Source organism: Semicossyphus pulcher, unplaced genomic scaffold (assembly GCF_022749685.1).
Source record: "Semicossyphus pulcher isolate SPU_LCO1_2020_fin unplaced genomic scaffold, fSemPul1.0.p SCAF_4, whole genome shotgun sequence".
Taxonomy (NCBI): domain Eukaryota; kingdom Metazoa; phylum Chordata; class Actinopteri; order Labriformes; family Labridae; genus Semicossyphus; species Semicossyphus pulcher.
The window spans coordinates 13,031,739-13,048,654 of NW_027211715.1; the positions used below are offsets into that span (position 1 = coordinate 13,031,739).

Sequence of the window (16,916 nt, forward strand, 5' to 3'; positions counted from 1 at the left end):
CTTGATCTAAGCTGATTCAGGGCTGTCAGTAACAACACATGGACAGTTGCGTGCAACACACTTGTAAAACACTAAGCTATACGTTGAGGCACAGCTCAGCCTGTCAGTTGATGACCACAGTGACACAATAATGGGTTTTCCTTCAAGACAGCTGGATTTAACATGTTCTTTTTTCCTCAGACTATAGAATAAAATACAGCCTAAACTAAAATGTAACAATGCACCTCTGTCAACTGCACTAATAGTGTCCAGATAAAAGGTTTAAATATTTCAGTGTAATGTGTCCAATGCATCGTTTGTGTGACACCAGCGTGTCAACGCATGCATCTGTAAGCCACACAAGGGGAGAGAGTTCAAGTCACAGTATTTTCTGTCACTGACATGTCAATGAACGTATAAGGAGACCTGACTTATTGCTCTTAAATGTGAAACATGTTTCCCTCTATAAGTTTACATTACAAGATAAAGTGGGTTTTTAAGAAGAGTAGGTTTAATTTATTTAGATTTAAATACCCTCAAATAGAGTTATACTGTTTGTCAGTCTTGGGTGATTTGTTTTAAAGGTTATAAGATAGAAGAATGTTTTATATTTATATTAGGTCTTTCTTGCTTCGTCGTGGATCTTATGAATCAAATCTTATTCTCTTCGACAACAGCATCTTTTTCTGTTTCATTTGAACACGGTGTGTTGTAAAGGAAGTGCATGAACCTGTCTCAGTCTGTCTCTGAACACAGGTCAACAAATCAGTGTGATTCTAACTGGAGCAGGAGATAGAGGAAATTATTTCTGCCTGACTGAGAGAGAGAGAAAAGGTAAATGATTTGGAGCAATTATGCTTATCTAGATTAACCAACAAGTAGAGTCAAAAATGCAGTGTCCTCTTAATGGCTTTAGCTGGTAGACGTGTGCAGTTTGGATAATAAATGCAGTGCGTGTTTTGGGGTCAAGAAGGTAAATGATCCTCTTAAAAGGAGGAAATTACGCTGATCACATGTTTCTCTCTTCCTGTCTTTGTTGGATCAGAAGAGAAACAGTAGCTGAGCTGCTTCAGAGACTTGACGTGACCCACGCCAGAGGACATCTTCTTTTTACTTTTTACTGCACTTTATAATCCTTATTAGAGTTTCTGTTTTATTTATCCCAAACGCCTCAATCACAAAAAGCACACACATCTACACCATTCTATAATTAACCTACAACCTACAGTAATGTTCAGACACTTTCACAGGAGGTTTAATCCAGGGTGTATTTCAGCAAAATAAATTGAACAGTAACATCCTCTATCAGTTCATAGATCATGTTCCTCAAGTTGGGTTTCTGCTCTACAGGAAGCACACCTGATGCTTTTTTAAAATGACTTTGCCCCTCCCCACACCGTCTGGCCTCATTTCAAATCATGGTGATTTGATCTGAGTTTTCTCCCCCACTCCCTCTCCCCCTTGGTCTCCATGTCTGCTCCAACCTTTCTTATCAAATGTGGCTTTTCTTACCCTGATATTTATTTCTCTCACAGCATCCTCTTTAACCAATCTTTCATCCCCTTCCCCTCATTTAACCCCCCCTTTTTAATATCCCTTCCTTTTCATTTCTCCATCATTTTCCATATCCTACCGTTCAGTCCATCCCCTTGCCCTCTTCACCCTCCAGACCCACAGTACAGTGCTGTAGTGGAACTGAATTAAAAAGCCTGTACCCTCCCCTGACAATCGTCCCAAATAACACATTTAATTTCCTGCCATACTTGTTCTCTTCTCCCCCTTCTCTATCTGACTCTGTGCTTCCATTTCTCTCTCCCTCTCTCTCTCTCTCTCTCTCTCTCTCTCTCTCTCGCTCGCTTTATTTTCCTATCAAAGGCCAAGCCAATCATTCATAGAGAAATGCCTCTGTACTCATGCATAAAATGAGACTTATTCAAGCTCACACGCTCACTCACCTGCTCACTCCATATTGCCTAATGTGCTCGCAAGTGTGTGCACGAAATATAATTTTCTTACTTTCTCTCTTCCTCACTCTCTCACACAGATATGATCCCCCCACACACACTCACACACACACACCTGTTTGGGCCTGTCTTATATAAAACCAAGTACCCAAGACTGTATGAAGAGCTAATGCATAAGTCATGTTTAAAGAGGCTGAAACGCCCCGCTGGGCTTCTGCATTAATTCATCCTCTGAGACCCACTCCTCTCATGTGATTGAGCTTTAAAGATTCATGAGGTTGAAGCTATTAATATCATCATCCACTAACCCACCTCACCAGTGTGTCCACACATCTGAGCCATGAGGTCAAAGAGGATGGGATGGGTAAGACAGGCTGTGGCTGAGGATAATGGATCTTTTATGGTAGATACACAGGAAGTTAAGATATTTGTTCAGGTGGTTTGAGGTAAATTGAGATTGGAACGCTTCGAGCTAGAGGTATAGTGATAATGCAGAGCAAAGGTGCTACAAAAGTGTAGGGCAAAGAAAGGAAGTAATAAAGCTGCAGACTGATAAACAGATTGTCAGTGAGTTGCAGGGTGTAAAGGTGGAGACAGATGGAATGGTCTGCTGCCATGCTGCTCCCCTCAGGACATTCGAATCACTCCTTCATTAATGATGGGATGGATTTATGTGTTTGGCTCCAAATCCTCCAAGTTTTAGTGCTCAGGTCAATATGTTGCTCAGTTTTACTGCTGTTTCTTAGCTTGAACTTTTCCTGCAGTTTTAATCCATGCTGCCCACAGGGTGAAAGACTGCACCATCAGAAAATGATGATTCAGGTAATGATGAACACTTTGGTTGCTCACATGTGGGACAACAGAACATAACATAATAGGGCTGTTTGAAATATACATTCTGGATTCTTTACCAAAAAATCTACATTAGGGTGTTAGCGGTGGTTACAGGTCTGCTGCCTGGAGTTTATGCACTTTGAAGAGCTCCAGATTACACCCGAGGCATTTTACAGTGGACAGGCCTCATCTCTCTCTCTGATGAATAGTATGTGACACTGTAGTCCTCCATGTTTGTTTTGACATGCTCATTTTTCAGCGTTCAAATTGAATTACTCCTGCGATGTCCCGCCTGTCTAGCCTCGTTGCCTTAACAATATGTCACTATGCGCAGATGCTAGATACGAGAAGACAAGAGTCAAGATGAAATGCTGTTTTAACTGTACTTTACTGCCACCCTCATAGCTACATACTTAAATCTAACCCTTAAATTCTGTAGTTTTAGCATCATAACTGACCAATTTTCAGCTACAGTAGTTAATCACTATCTGCTGAACCGACAGAGTCCTGCTGTGTGACCAAAGCTATTTAGACAAGAATCCCTCTCATATCTGTTCCGTAAATATAAAGCAAATGTCAGTAGACTGATAACTTAGCTTAGCATAAAGACTGCTACCTGCTGGTCGTCATCATGGTGACAACAAGTCTCCAAGAAGTCACTCCTCAAAGCCAAGAAATCTCACTGTCTTTATTTGTTAGCTGAAGCTTCCCCTCATAGACATGAAAGTTGTTTCTCTTTATTAAAAACGTAAGAACATAAGAGTGTTACCCAAAACGCTGAATTATTCCTCCATGTGCAGACCTCCATCTTCCTGACAGCTAAAACAGCCTGACAGAAATATAACAACACACGACTCAGTACAGTGAGTCAGATGAAGCATGCATGAGGCTGGATGGGACAGTCAGTGTGTAAATGATGCAGTGTGTGTCTGTGGTGTGACTGATGAGCAGCAGTTTGTCAGCAGCTGAGGAGCTCTTAAAGGGCTGTGATTGGCTGGCTCAGCCCGTATCCACATGCCTCATTAATTCATCCACAGCCCTGGATTTCTGGATTTCTTATTCAGCATTATGATGGGCTGCACCCTCCCCACCACCACCACCTCCCGTTCTCTTACCTCACACCTTACCAACACCACCAGGAGAGCCTGATTGGAGCTGCTCAGCCTGCAGCTGACTCAGGCACTGATACACACACATTTGCATATAAAAGTAGTGATACACACAATGAGAGACACACAAATACACACAACTGCAGTCATAGAAATTGCAAATGAAATATAATAAAATACATTTCCACCAAAAATACATAGAAGCACACTGATACAGTTTCACAACAATAAAACATTAAGCAACAACAGGTGTGCAGTTAACCTCTGTTCACACTCTATAGGAGTTGCATTAGAATGAGCTGCAGGGTTGTTTGTGTGTACGGGCGCATGTGTGTGTGCGTGTGTGAGTGCCGCATGCAGTATCTCTGTGATATAAACACACCTGCTGGACAAGTTTCCACGACTCACCTTATCTCTTCCTCTCTCTCCCTGTGACACGAACACACGCACTTTCACACACACATTCACTCCCTTGTCATAGGCCGTAGTTTTCATTGTAACATCGGTGGGGACGACAACTGCCCTCTCCCTGCCTTATGAAGGATTTATAAATTCACTAACAAACAGGCCAACTACTATCAGATGAGTATTGCTTCATCACTGCTTGAGACTGAAAAGAACAAATAACTGAAGTATATGAACTCTGATCTCTGTTTCTTTCTCTGTTCTCTTCTCAAAGTAAGGTGTCTCGCGGCAGGTTATAAGTTTTTTTTCAGTTTAGAAAAGTGTATGAACTCAGCTGTAGACTGGAGTCCTTGTTGACAGTGACAGACAAAGTGACGGCTGTCTCATATAAACGACTCCGCTGTTGGTTGTAAGCGCAACAAGAGTAATTTGGACAAAATTATTGGTGGGGACAATCAGTCATTTTTTGCGTATTGGAAGGGACACGTGCCGACCGTCCCTACCCAATTCTACGCCCTTGCCCTTGCCCTTGCCCTTGCCACCTTCAGTTGCTTCCTCTTTACTGCTCTTCCTTGTAATTTACTCGTCAGCTGAAGTGTCGGTGCAGTGGATGAATATGTATGTGTGCGCCTGATAAGTGTTTGGTTTAGCACAGCGTGTCTGTGTGTGTGTGTGACAGCTGTAGGAGGAAGTGAAGCATATAAAGGCCACGTAGAAAGCGGGACAAATTGATTTCCCATGAAGACCAGGAACTGTGTTTTACACAGAGGGGTCTTATCAGTGTTACAGAAACACACTCACAACAACACACACATGCAGACACACAAACATCTGCAGACTGGCACACTAACTTATGTAATCCAGTTTAAATATGGATCACATTATGCTACATGCATGAGAGTGCACACAAACATGAGAACACCTGCATTCATGCTGGATTATGCACATGATTGTCTTAGCTAGAATGACCCGCCAACTATATTCATTAAATGACCTCAACATTAAAGGGACTAATTACTAAAAGAACAAATAAGAACAAATCTGTATTTTTTTATGTTAATATTATAAGCAACATAGCTAACAAGTGCAAATAAAAGACAGATCAGATACAGAGCTGTCAGACTAACAGCTCAACTTTTCAGTGCATGATTTCATATTTTGATATTATGACCCTGATCTGACCTTTGTGATGATTCAGACCTGCGTTGTACTTTTCTCTGACTCATTGATTTATATAAAACAGAAGCGTGGGTGGACCTCAACAAAGAGCAACCTTTATGCTGTGTTCACATGGATTCAGGCAGACGATAAACCGGATGTCATTTTATTGGATGAGAGCAGGACAGTAAAATGTGGTGAGGCTGGCAGAGATGATCGGCAATGGAAACGGTAGGCAGCATTGCCGTCCTAAGTTAAAATGAAAACTTTAATTGCAACATAATTTACAACCGGATGTGACGTACCTCCCTATCACAACAAGAAAACATGGGCGATCTTGACAACGAGAGGCTGATCATTTTGGTTCAACAGCACCCCGAACTTTATAACATTTTTTTTCAGACGCAGATAAACAAGGGTTACACAAAGTGCAGTTCTCCTTTCACTGTCCATATTGTAAAAGAAAGAATTAGCTTGTGTTTTAAGGGAAAAATAACAATAATCTTCTGTTTGCAAAAGAATATCAAAAATAATAAGCAATAATTACATCAAATGAAATAAATTGATTATAGTTTATTTAACATCACCATAGCAACATCTCGTCATGCGTGTTTTGTTTTGCCGTCTTGTTGTTCCGTCGGAGTGTTTGTTTACTTTTCCCGTGACGTGCTGTCCGTCTGCCATCTATTGTCTGCCTGAATCCATGTGAACGCAGCGTCACAAACCTTAACTGACAATAAGTCCACAGGTCTGTTTCTTTAATTCTTGTTAAATTGAGTAATGCATTTGAATCAGAAGTCAGAATAATCACAATTATATATTTTCATCAAATCATTCAAATCAAACTTTAACAACGTCATGTCATGTCACGTTGATCATGGAAGTCCTCAGCCTAATGTTCCTTTAATGAACCAGTTCTTCTCGCTTTGCCTTGATGTTTCTCTCTACTACATACTGTACACACTGTAGTGACCTAACCCAACAGTACAAAGGGTTCTTTTTTCCTTATCTCCATGGCAGCGGGCAGGAGATTTCACAGAGAGATGGAGGAGGAAAGCATGAAAGAGACAGACAGAGCAGAGATGATGGAGGACTGAGCTTCATTGACTGTCAAACTGTTTTGGTTGATTGACTAGATTCTGTTTACTTCATGGACCATTTCTTTCTCTTTCTCTTCTCTCAGATTTAGATGTAAAGATTCCTCATCAGAGCCCCGTCCTCTCAGATCCTTATATAGTATGTCACCGACTCACTGATTTTGATGGCACTGAGGAAGAAATAGAAATTAGATCATGTGATTCTACTATTTCCTGAGAAAGTGTGTCAGAAATAGCAAAAGGAGGCAGAGAATAGCCTGTCGTTCACCCCTCTGGGGAACTGCTCTACTTTAAGGAAGAGGTACTGTTATTTTTAAATGTGACACAAGTAAGGACCAGAAGAGAAGGAAGTGAGGATGGAAGGATGGACTGTAAAAAGGAAGGAAAAGGAAGCAATCATTAAAGTCTGAGGGATGGAGGAGAAAAGAAGGGAGAAAGGACACAGAGAAGGAAGCCAGGAGATGGACAAAGGAAGATAGAAAAGGAGGAGGAAAGATGGTGGACTCAAACAGTCACAGCATTAAGCAGTCCTGCTGCTGTAACAGCGGGAGGCCTAAAGGGACACCTGTAAACCCTCCTGACTCAAAGGAAATTAGCCTGCTGAGACCCACAGGGGCCAAGGAGGATAAAGCTGCCATTTAGAGAGCTGCAGAGGGACGGAGAGAAAATAGAAGGTGAAGAGACTCGGAAGTGAGTAATGAAGGAGAATAATGGAAGTGGAGCGGAAGGAAACGACTGTGGAGGAACTAAGAAAAGAGAGGAGAAAGGAAGGGAGAGTTAAAAAAGGAGGGCATGTCTGATGATTCTCTGAATCTGCTCTGCATTTCATGTGAAGTCCTCCACTATCTCCAGCTCCCTTCTCTCCTTCTGTGAGGAGACAGAAATAGAGAGTGAGGCTGTGATACTGGAGGCACTGTGGCAGCTGGCTCGGCTTCACTGTCTCTTTCCACTGGCCCCCTCCCACACTAAATATACTGTATACAGACACTGAAGATGGAGCCGGTGGACACACACACACACACGTGAGACAGGCTGTCAGAACTGAGGGCTAGCAGAGCGATGTGAGATGTTGTGACACTTTACCTCATTACATTTTCCCAGGCTGTTCTGAATGTTGCTGCAGCGCTGTCAACCAAAGACCCGTGTGAAACACACTGTGGACACACACACACACATGCTCACACACATTCATCCATGCACATTTAAATGTCCATGTTGCATCCCATGAATTAAGATGCATCTCTTCCTCAGGATGTGACTGTTGGAAATGTCTACAGGCAGGTTTAAGGCTCACTTTTGCTCGTTTCCCCTCGGAGCACTACAAAGTCTGCTAAACTGCGACTGTTTGGATCTTTGCCTGCGCGGCTCTCAGTACATCGTGAAGGCTCCAAGATGTAATTGCGTCTGGGGCGAGTGGTGAGGTAACATATCCCTGTTCATCCCAACATCTTAGCAAAGTGAAAGGGATGAGCATCTTCTCTGTTTCCAGCAGACAGCAGGATGAAGGACTTTTCTCCAGACGCTGGAGCCTCTGATGGTTGATCAGCATCACACTGAGCGCTCAGGAGAGCAGCACAGAGCCGTGGGCTGAACCAGAGCCGCTGTATTGTCTGTCTGCTTCCTCTCCCTGCTGATCCTGATCCCTTTGTAATCCACCCGCACCCAAACACAGCTGAAGGTCCAGGACTATACAATATAGTGCTGATTGCACTGAATTCAGCTCACGTCCTGTGATGAGCGTGAAGTATCTCTGAGATTAGAATCATAATTCTATACAAACTGGATAATGAAAGATGTTAAAATGAGCTTGACAGAGATTATTCTCCCTCGTTTAAATCAATCATTTTGCCTCTTAAGTCTACATTATGTAACTAAAGAATTTAAAGAGCACAAAATGTGCAAGGTATTTAAAGTAAACAGCTTTAAATGAGCACCTGTTAAACTTTGTTCTCAAATCCCCCCCGGCAGCTGGGCGGCTCCAACATCTTTTTTTCCTGAGATAGCAGAAGAAATTAATCTTCAAAAAAGGCATAAATCTGTTAATACACAGAGAACTCATGTATTTGTAAAGCTGCTTAAGGAGAAGGATGAGTAAAGGAACCGGTACATGTTCTTACTTTAAATGCTGGGATAAGTGTTGGGCACGAAGCAAACAGTGGGGTTTGTTGAGATATGCCTTTAGAGCTTCTGGCTGAGAACAGCTTCTTTCTGCTAATGAAAACAGAGTTGATGAGAGCTGTGTGACTGAACCAGTTACAGTGACGCCTTTCACACAACTTAATTTAATCCATTGCTTATATTTTAAAACGTACTGAAGTTCCTGTTTCACAAAGGAATCAACACGTGTGGAGGCAGAATGAAACTCTTGCCAAAAACAGATAGAAGTGGGAGGCATAGTACCACATGTTAAGCAAGCAACTTGACATTCACATGCATACTAAAGCACATACATTAAGCTTCCAGCAATGAATATCCACATCAAACAGTTCACATTTGCTGCAATAGCTCACACACACAACTCTTTCTCTCCCGCACTGTTCACCAACATACAAAACATACATTCATAATAACACATTACAATACAAGCACAATCATATTAAAGCAGCTGTACACACTCAGCACACACGGGCATTATAGTTATTGACACAACACAGCACGGCCCATTGAGTGGGCCTGCTGTGAGGACGAGCGGCGGTTCAATACAAAGGTATCCATCTCTGTAGAAGGGCACAGAAATGTCAAAGCCCCTCAGCTAGCTAAAGGAAGTCAGTCATCCAGAGTCTCACACCATGAAAGATGACAAACACAAAACCTTTGTGTGTCAAACATTTCCATTTCAAAGACGCCGTTTTACAGGATGTCACGTCTCTTTATTTTACATAATGACGGCTGTGGTTCAGAGGTAATGAGGAGAATGTAGAAAGAGAGCAGACGTGTCTCTGCTGCTGGTTGGTGAGGCTGCAGACCTGCACACACTGTGTTTGTTAGACGGTGTTCTTTCTGCTGTGTGTCACAGGAAGACTGATTGGGAGTATTCCTGCATGAATTTGCATTTTCTTCCATGTAGCTGACAAAAAAATCTCCCTGTCTCACATTAATATTGTCCCTTCATGCAATCCATAGCACCCTGTGAGATGTGGAGTCTCTGGGTGGCATTTACTGGTTCAAAGGTTCTCTGTGTAATTGATCAGACTGAGGTTTGATCTGTTCACCTTCAATCCTCTGCTTGTGTGTCTTTATGCATAATGAAGCATCACCATTACGAAACATGTACTCACAGAAACTGTAAATGTGTTCACAATTATTTCCTAAATTCTTTGTATCAGTCTGTCCTTCATTCATGGCTGAAGGTTTAGTTTCCTAATTAATGCTTTCCTTTCTCTCTATAACTCTTTTGTCTGTTCAACTTTTCCCATTCCTGCTGTCCTCTTTATCTTCTCACTTAATGAAACTCTTTTTGACGAGGTCATTCACAATTCCCTGCAGCAATTAAGTCAGAGACGTTTGCAGAAACAGGACTCTCACTCCTTCAGAAGTTTAACTCAAACGTTGAATAGCTCTGAAAAGCACAATTTAAAAGTCAGATGTAAAATTTAATTCCACTGCTCTCAGTGCTTTTTCAAACACTCATGTTGACAGGAAATAGATTGCAATCTTGATCCTCTCAATATATTTATTTTAGTTTTGACGTTCCAAATGAGCTGCTGGCATCTTTTCTCTCTATCACTTGGCAACAGACGCCAAGTAACAAATAACTTAAACGCTTCTTGCTTTGACATTTCTTTTATTTGATGTTGTGGGTGAATATTTAGTATTTGGCTCTTTGGAAGACAGAATAAGAGATTTACAAAATAGCTCACAGCTACACAATCAAAAACATGACAGAAAGAAGTCAGACTGCAGTTTAACAAGCAGAGGAGGAGAGAAAGCAGCAGATATTTAATACTGTGGCTTTTATCAGTGAACTTAAAAAAAGATTTCTCTGTGCAACTAAATATACTTGTAACATCATGTCCCTGTTATAGTGACCTCTGACCTCATAATCATCAAAATAGTTAAAATGTATGAAGACAGTTATTAGTTTTGATCCTACCTCAATATCTGAGCACAAGCTGTTTGCCTTTTTGCTTCGTCATTATTGTAACGTTATTATGACGTCTAATTTGTAATGTTATTATCGTGTGGATGGCAGCATAAAGTTATATGATGGGACGTTCGATCTCCTGTAACCAGGAAGTTCTTTATATTCGACCACTGAAATAATACACCATGTTTTAACAGATGCCAGTCCTCAGCTGAAACATCGATTCTTCTCTTCCAGCCTCTGACTGGTCTTTCTCTCTCTCTCTCTCTCTCTCTCTCTCTCTCTCTCTCTCTCTCTCTCTCTCTCTGCTGGACTCCTTCACCTGCCTGATTAAACCCACAAGAACTCACAGCCATGAAAGTTTGAGGTCTCATTTATCAGTATTTTAACAGTGAAAGAGCTGTTTACTTTTTATTTAGCCTCAACATTTAGTGCAAACACTGTGGCTGGTGAGAGAATTGAAAGCCATGCAAAGTCATAGAGGGGACAGAAGGACAACAGTCTTTTGGGGACGATGGGCGGGATGTGGAGTCTTGGGCTGGGCGTAGCTCTGGTCAGGTACACAGGTAATAGAAATCTAATCTGATATATTGAACGCACAAATAATCCCAAAAGGGACTACCCTACTTCTGTTTGCTCTCTTTCTCCGTCACTTTTCAATTATTCACACCCTGGTTTTGACACACGCCTGCAGTGAGCTTCCAGACATTCTGTCAACCAACACCACCCCCGGTTTGTCTGGCTGTTCTCTCACAATCCTCCCTCATATTCCTCCATGTACATTTCTTCATCCTCTGTCCTCACACAGGCCAGCTATCCTCAAATACACACAGAGAGGCAGCAAGAGCAGCTGACAGATTTATTCTGCAATCAAACCTTCTAACAACCTCAGCTTCATATCTGCTTGTCTGCTGCTGGTTTGTTAAACACGTAAACCTTAACATTCTCTTCCTGCCTCTCCTGATGGATTCATACTAATGATGTGGGCTCAGAGAAGAGCTTATAGTGCAGCTTGTGTGTTTGCTTCTCCCAGCAGTTAGCTCTGTGCTCCACCTGTTTATTCCTCCATCCATTTCTGTGCCAGCAGATAAGTGGAGCTCTGCTCTCCTCTACTCTCCGGAGACCGTGCTAGTGCCTCGGCCTGATTCTGTTGTACTGGGGAGTGAGCCAGAGAGAGATGGATACACAAAAATGCACAAATACATATGCACAAATATGGTGTAACGAACGCAAACACACACACGCACACACTGCCACCTGTCTCATTTAGCCGGTTGGGCAGAGTGGGCACTGAGTGGAGTTTGAGTGGGAAGGCTTGCTGCACTCTGGTCCTCATCGCTCTGCTGGAGTCGAGGTGAGGAAGGTCGACACTGATATACACAGAGGGACAAAGTGATGTCACAGACATATAGTACACATTGTCTAAAGTATAATTACATGAAATCTTTTTTTTTAGATGTGGCATGAATGTTTGACATTTGATGTGCAGAGTGATGAATGCAAATATTTTGACAAATTTGTCTGCTGAAGGGCGAACGTCTTCTCTGCTCAGGTTATATCTGATCAGTTAAAGGTGTGTCTGTATGAGCATGTTTATGTAACACTATAATGTAGAAGTCAATCATGGTCCTGTACGCAACTGAAACCAGTGTGAGGTAGAAACTTAAAGCCACAGACACTGATAATGGACTTTTCAGGAGACTGATGGAGTTATGCCAAGCAGCTAATGAAATGAGTAATACTTCCATTATTTTTCAAAGAACCTTTGAATGAGGAGGAATGACATGACACATCTGTAAACTTAACAAGATAAAGGTCCGTATCGAAAAATGTCTACAGCACCACTATGTTTGTTCCTATGACATGTCGACCTGCCCACACCGGCCCCTCTGAAAGCTGATGTTCAGAGCTTTACTTTATTGACCTCAGTGCTCCTTATATATCCTCCATCCTTACCTCAGTGCTGCGGTTTAATGAGGCCAGATGCTCATGTTAGGCCGAAGAGCTGTTTGATTTTTATTTAACAGCAGTTCTGGCAAACTGCTCATCTGTCATTTCACAGTGTCGAGGGAGGCGTATTTTCTTATTTTAATGACATGGAGTTCCTCAGAGGTTCATTCAGGAATCTGTATTCGTGTCTTACCTTTTTAATCAGTTACTGTTAATGGCTTTATGAATAATCCTGCAGTCTATCAACAAGCGTTTACTTTAAGTGTGATGTCATTTTGAGGCAAGTATCTCCAACCTACAAGTAGAGTATAGCTTCTAGATCAGCATCTTAATGTCGTTTATCTGAAACAGAATTATCACTCCTTGTTTATTTTCTGTGGCGTTGGATGTGTGGGACTCTCTTTGGTATCCCGGCTTTGTTTTTTTGTTGTTTTATTTCCTTTTTATTTCTCCTCCCCATCATAAGTCAGACTAACAGACTGAATCATAAACATGGACATGCAGAGATATGCTGGATCTCTACTTCCTGCCTCTATTTCAGCCTTTAATATCAGCCAGCTCAAAGCGGGGTGCCAACAGTGAAGCTGTCACGCTGTTTTATCCAAACAGACTCTTCGGCCCCAAACACTGTCTGCCTGCAAAGCCGCTCCAATCCAACCCTGAAACCTGGCAACTTCCCAAAATCACAGCATCATATCACTCCTGTCTTTCTCCCCCTCTTTTGTTTTTATTTCCTATTTTCAGATTTTGAGCAGATCTCACATCCTCACATATTTTTTTACTCTTTAGAGTTTCCGCAGCTCCTCATCGCACATTCGCTCCCCCTCCCCTCTCATGACCCGTTGCCAAAGCCCAGGGGAGTCACTCAGTTGTTGGATACCAGCTGCAGTTTTTAATGATTTGCCCCCAGGCCCAGATCAGCCAGAGAAATACAGTCACCATTTTTCACCACAATGAGAACTCTCACCTCTCTACTGCCTCTGCAAAATATGTTTGCTGTATGTGTGTGTGCATGTGTTCAGTATGGACGACCTTTGGACTTACATTTTGAGTGGTTTCAGCTTTTTGGTCACTAGCTGATATTGAAATAGATGCCCACTTTCTCTGCATCTCTCTCTTTCTACCTTCCACCCCACTCTGTGCTCTCCCCGCTCCTGCAGCTCAGGTTTGACAGCAGAACTGCAGCACGTCCTGCAAACACATTGCAAACAGCATCATGCGCTTCACTGCATCCCAAACCGCTCACTGATAAAGTTTAATCATTTTGCTTTCATTCTAACTTCATCAGTAACGCCTCTAATCTCTCCAAAAGTTTGATCTCTCAGGGGTTTGTTCAGTAACAAGCTGTGGCAGCTAGTTTAAAAAGTAGCTGTTTGAAAAGTGCTGCTCTCGTGTGTGTGTTTGTATCTAATCTGACTCACCCCCTCTCCCTCTCTCTCCAGACATTGACGACTGCCAATCTAATCCGTGCCAGAATGGAGGAACCTGCATCGATGAGATCAACTCCTTTGTCTGTCTTTGTCTGCCCAGCTACGGAGGAGCTACCTGTGAGAAAGGTAACGCTGTGCATGAAAACTCTGAAACTAATGAATGCGATTTGGGTGGAGGAAGAGAGTGACAAAGGAAGAAGCAGGAGAAGGAAGTAGAATGATGGAGGGGGAAGAAATGTTCAGAAGATGGCAAAAATACAAAAAAAACAAGAAAGTTAAAAGGAAAGGGGATGAGACAAAGAAGGAGGAGGAGGGGGAGGGAAACCCTAATGTGTCAGGTTCATACAGAACACCTGCGTCCAGCTGGCTTCCTCTCTCACTAGGAGAATTCCCCTGTGAGAAGGCGACTGTAAAGGAGGCTGTTAACAAACTGCATGTTATATGAAAACATGGCCGACATGTCGGAACAAAACAACACTGAGGAAAACAAACAATTTGTGTAAAAGTTAGAGCCGACTGTTTGTGTTTTCGCCCACTTTAATGGAAAAAATACCCTCATTTTAGACAAAAAAAACCTTTTCTGTCCCTTGCTAAAATCTTGCACGCTCTCTGCTGTAAGAAGATGCTGATCAAAGCAGTTTATAATAAACAAGGGTGTTCACATTGGAAGGTTAGAAAATGTGTCGAATAATAGACATTGAAGAAAACAATTTTAAATGAGGGTTAGAATTATGATGCTTTGAGTTTCCTTTCTAGCAATGCAATACTGAATTATGCAAACTACATCTCTTCAAACACAAGATTTAAAAAGCATACTCAATAATTGACGAACGAAAGCAAAGACAAAGATAAAGAGAGCGTGAGATTTAAGGAGACATTTTTAGGAGACACGTGAGAGGACGGCAGAGGAGAACAGATTTTCTCTCTCTGTCTGCCTTCCAGTGTCTGCTCTGGTCTGATGTGGGACTCTGAGAGCAGAACAATCAATAGAGAGAGGAGAGAAACAGGAGAGCAAAAAGCAGGAAAATTAAATGTGTTAGAAACTACGGGAGCTTTTACAGATAAAATCACGTTTGCAGTGAGATAACTGAACCCATATGATCGCTTTACTTTGCTGAGCTACAGTAGTTTGGCACAGCTGCACCCATAGAAACATATTATGACTTAAACTGTCACATTTCTGCTCAAGTTGGTATAAACAAGGATATTTCCCAGTTAGGGAGGTTGTAGCAAGCTGTTGAGTTGCATTAATTAAAATGTTTTACGCAGGGATTCAGGAGCTGAACCTCTTCTGGTTCACTTTGATCATCCTTTAAAAAATCTGTTTCATGAGGGTCCACCAAATGTATTAAAGTGAATACGCCCCTTTAATCTTAGCTGCTCTTATTGATCTTTCACTACAGCAGATTTGACTTTCATAATTTCCCTGTTGCCTTTGATATTCATACATGAACAAACAAATAGAATAGACTATATGGTACGTAAACATTAGCTGCTGTGTTCAAATGTCACTTCATTTAACAAACCTTACATGTGAAGATTCATCTCCAGAGCTTCATCTCTTCTCATTGAACATGTATTCTCGCTGTGTATATGTTTCTTTTCTTGCTGCGTTTCTGCCTATGTCTGGTTGGGAGCAACAGGTCTGTGTAAACCTGAAGTCTCTGTTTTCTAGTGTTTTGTTTTTAATCTCTAACTGCTCTGCGTTTGCAGAAGTAAAGACTTCAGGGTGATCAGTTTGATATCCAGAGGGGGATCTGAACTGTGAGATGAACTCATTTGTCCCACTGAGGCTTCCATCCATTTAAATGCATCCAGTCGCTCTCTCTGTCTAAAACTGTCCCGCTCTGTGTGTCCCTGGTTGTGTGTTCTTGAGCGTGTGTGTTGGTGTATGTGTTATGAGCTAATAGCCTCAGATGCTGGGTACATCCAGACGGATTTTATCTGTAACACGGAGCTTTGTACATTAATCATTTTTATTAATACGTTTCTGCAGCATTTATTTTATCGTAATAGTCAGCACTGTAGTTGTAGCTGTGCAAAACAGCTGAATCCATCCCCTATTATTACAACAGCTTGTGTTTAGAGTAACAGAGACATCAGTCTGTTGTGTCCCTCTGGTCTCAGCTCTGAGACTGATTGTGGAGCCGTCCTGCGGTTCTCTCGGCTCGCTGCCTGATCAGTGGAGGCACAAACCAAATCTTTCTCAGCCTGACTGAAGGGAAAAGTGACGGAGGAAGCATCAGCTGCTTTCTTCTCATCAGCTTCTTTCCTCCAGTCTGTCTTTAAACCCATCATTCACTCCATGTCTTGTTGTGTATGTGAGAAAAACACATGTAAAAGTGGATTTGTAACTTCCACTACTGTACACACCTCTCTACATCTCTGCTGTCACTCCCTGCACGTCTCACATCTTTTTGCGCCTCTCATCTCTGGTGCTCTGTTGGAAGTTTTGTCACACTCTGAGTGTGTTTGTGTGTGTATCTCTGGGTGTCTGCACAGGCTGTGTGTGGATGTCAGAGCTTTAGAATTGGGAAATAGCTCTGCGAAGACTCATGCCAAAATGTCATCTCTTTTTCAAGAATTTCTTTCTATTCAAGTCTAAACCTCAGAATTGTCCACATAGAAATAGAAGTACAAAGGCACCACACACATATCTTGATTTTTCTACCGTAGTCACATCCTGATACAGTATTTGCCACATATTTACACAAATACAACCTAGTCTACCTACCTGTGCACCTTTCCAACTATCAAAAGATTGACTTCCTCTCTTTTTATCCAGCAGTAGCGTAGTAGTCTATATCACAACTCGGACTCTACTCTACTCTTCGACTCCAAGCAGAGAAATTACAGCATGGTGAAAAAACTTGATAACAGCAATAATCCAATCTACAGGAAATCCT

At 41.9% G+C, this 16,916-nt stretch overlaps 1 protein-coding gene across 1 annotated transcript in view; it reads left to right on the forward strand.

Annotated features, from left to right (window-relative positions):
• LOC138607115 (neurocan core protein-like) overlaps positions 1-16,916 on the forward strand; it is a 65,721-nt gene that overhangs the window by 35,655 nt on the left and 13,150 nt on the right. The window contains exon 10 of the mRNA XM_069679673.1: positions 14,023-14,136. Coding sequence (XP_069535774.1) covers positions 14,023-14,136 — 114 coding nt within the window. The remainder of the gene's footprint in view (positions 1-14,022; positions 14,137-16,916) is intronic.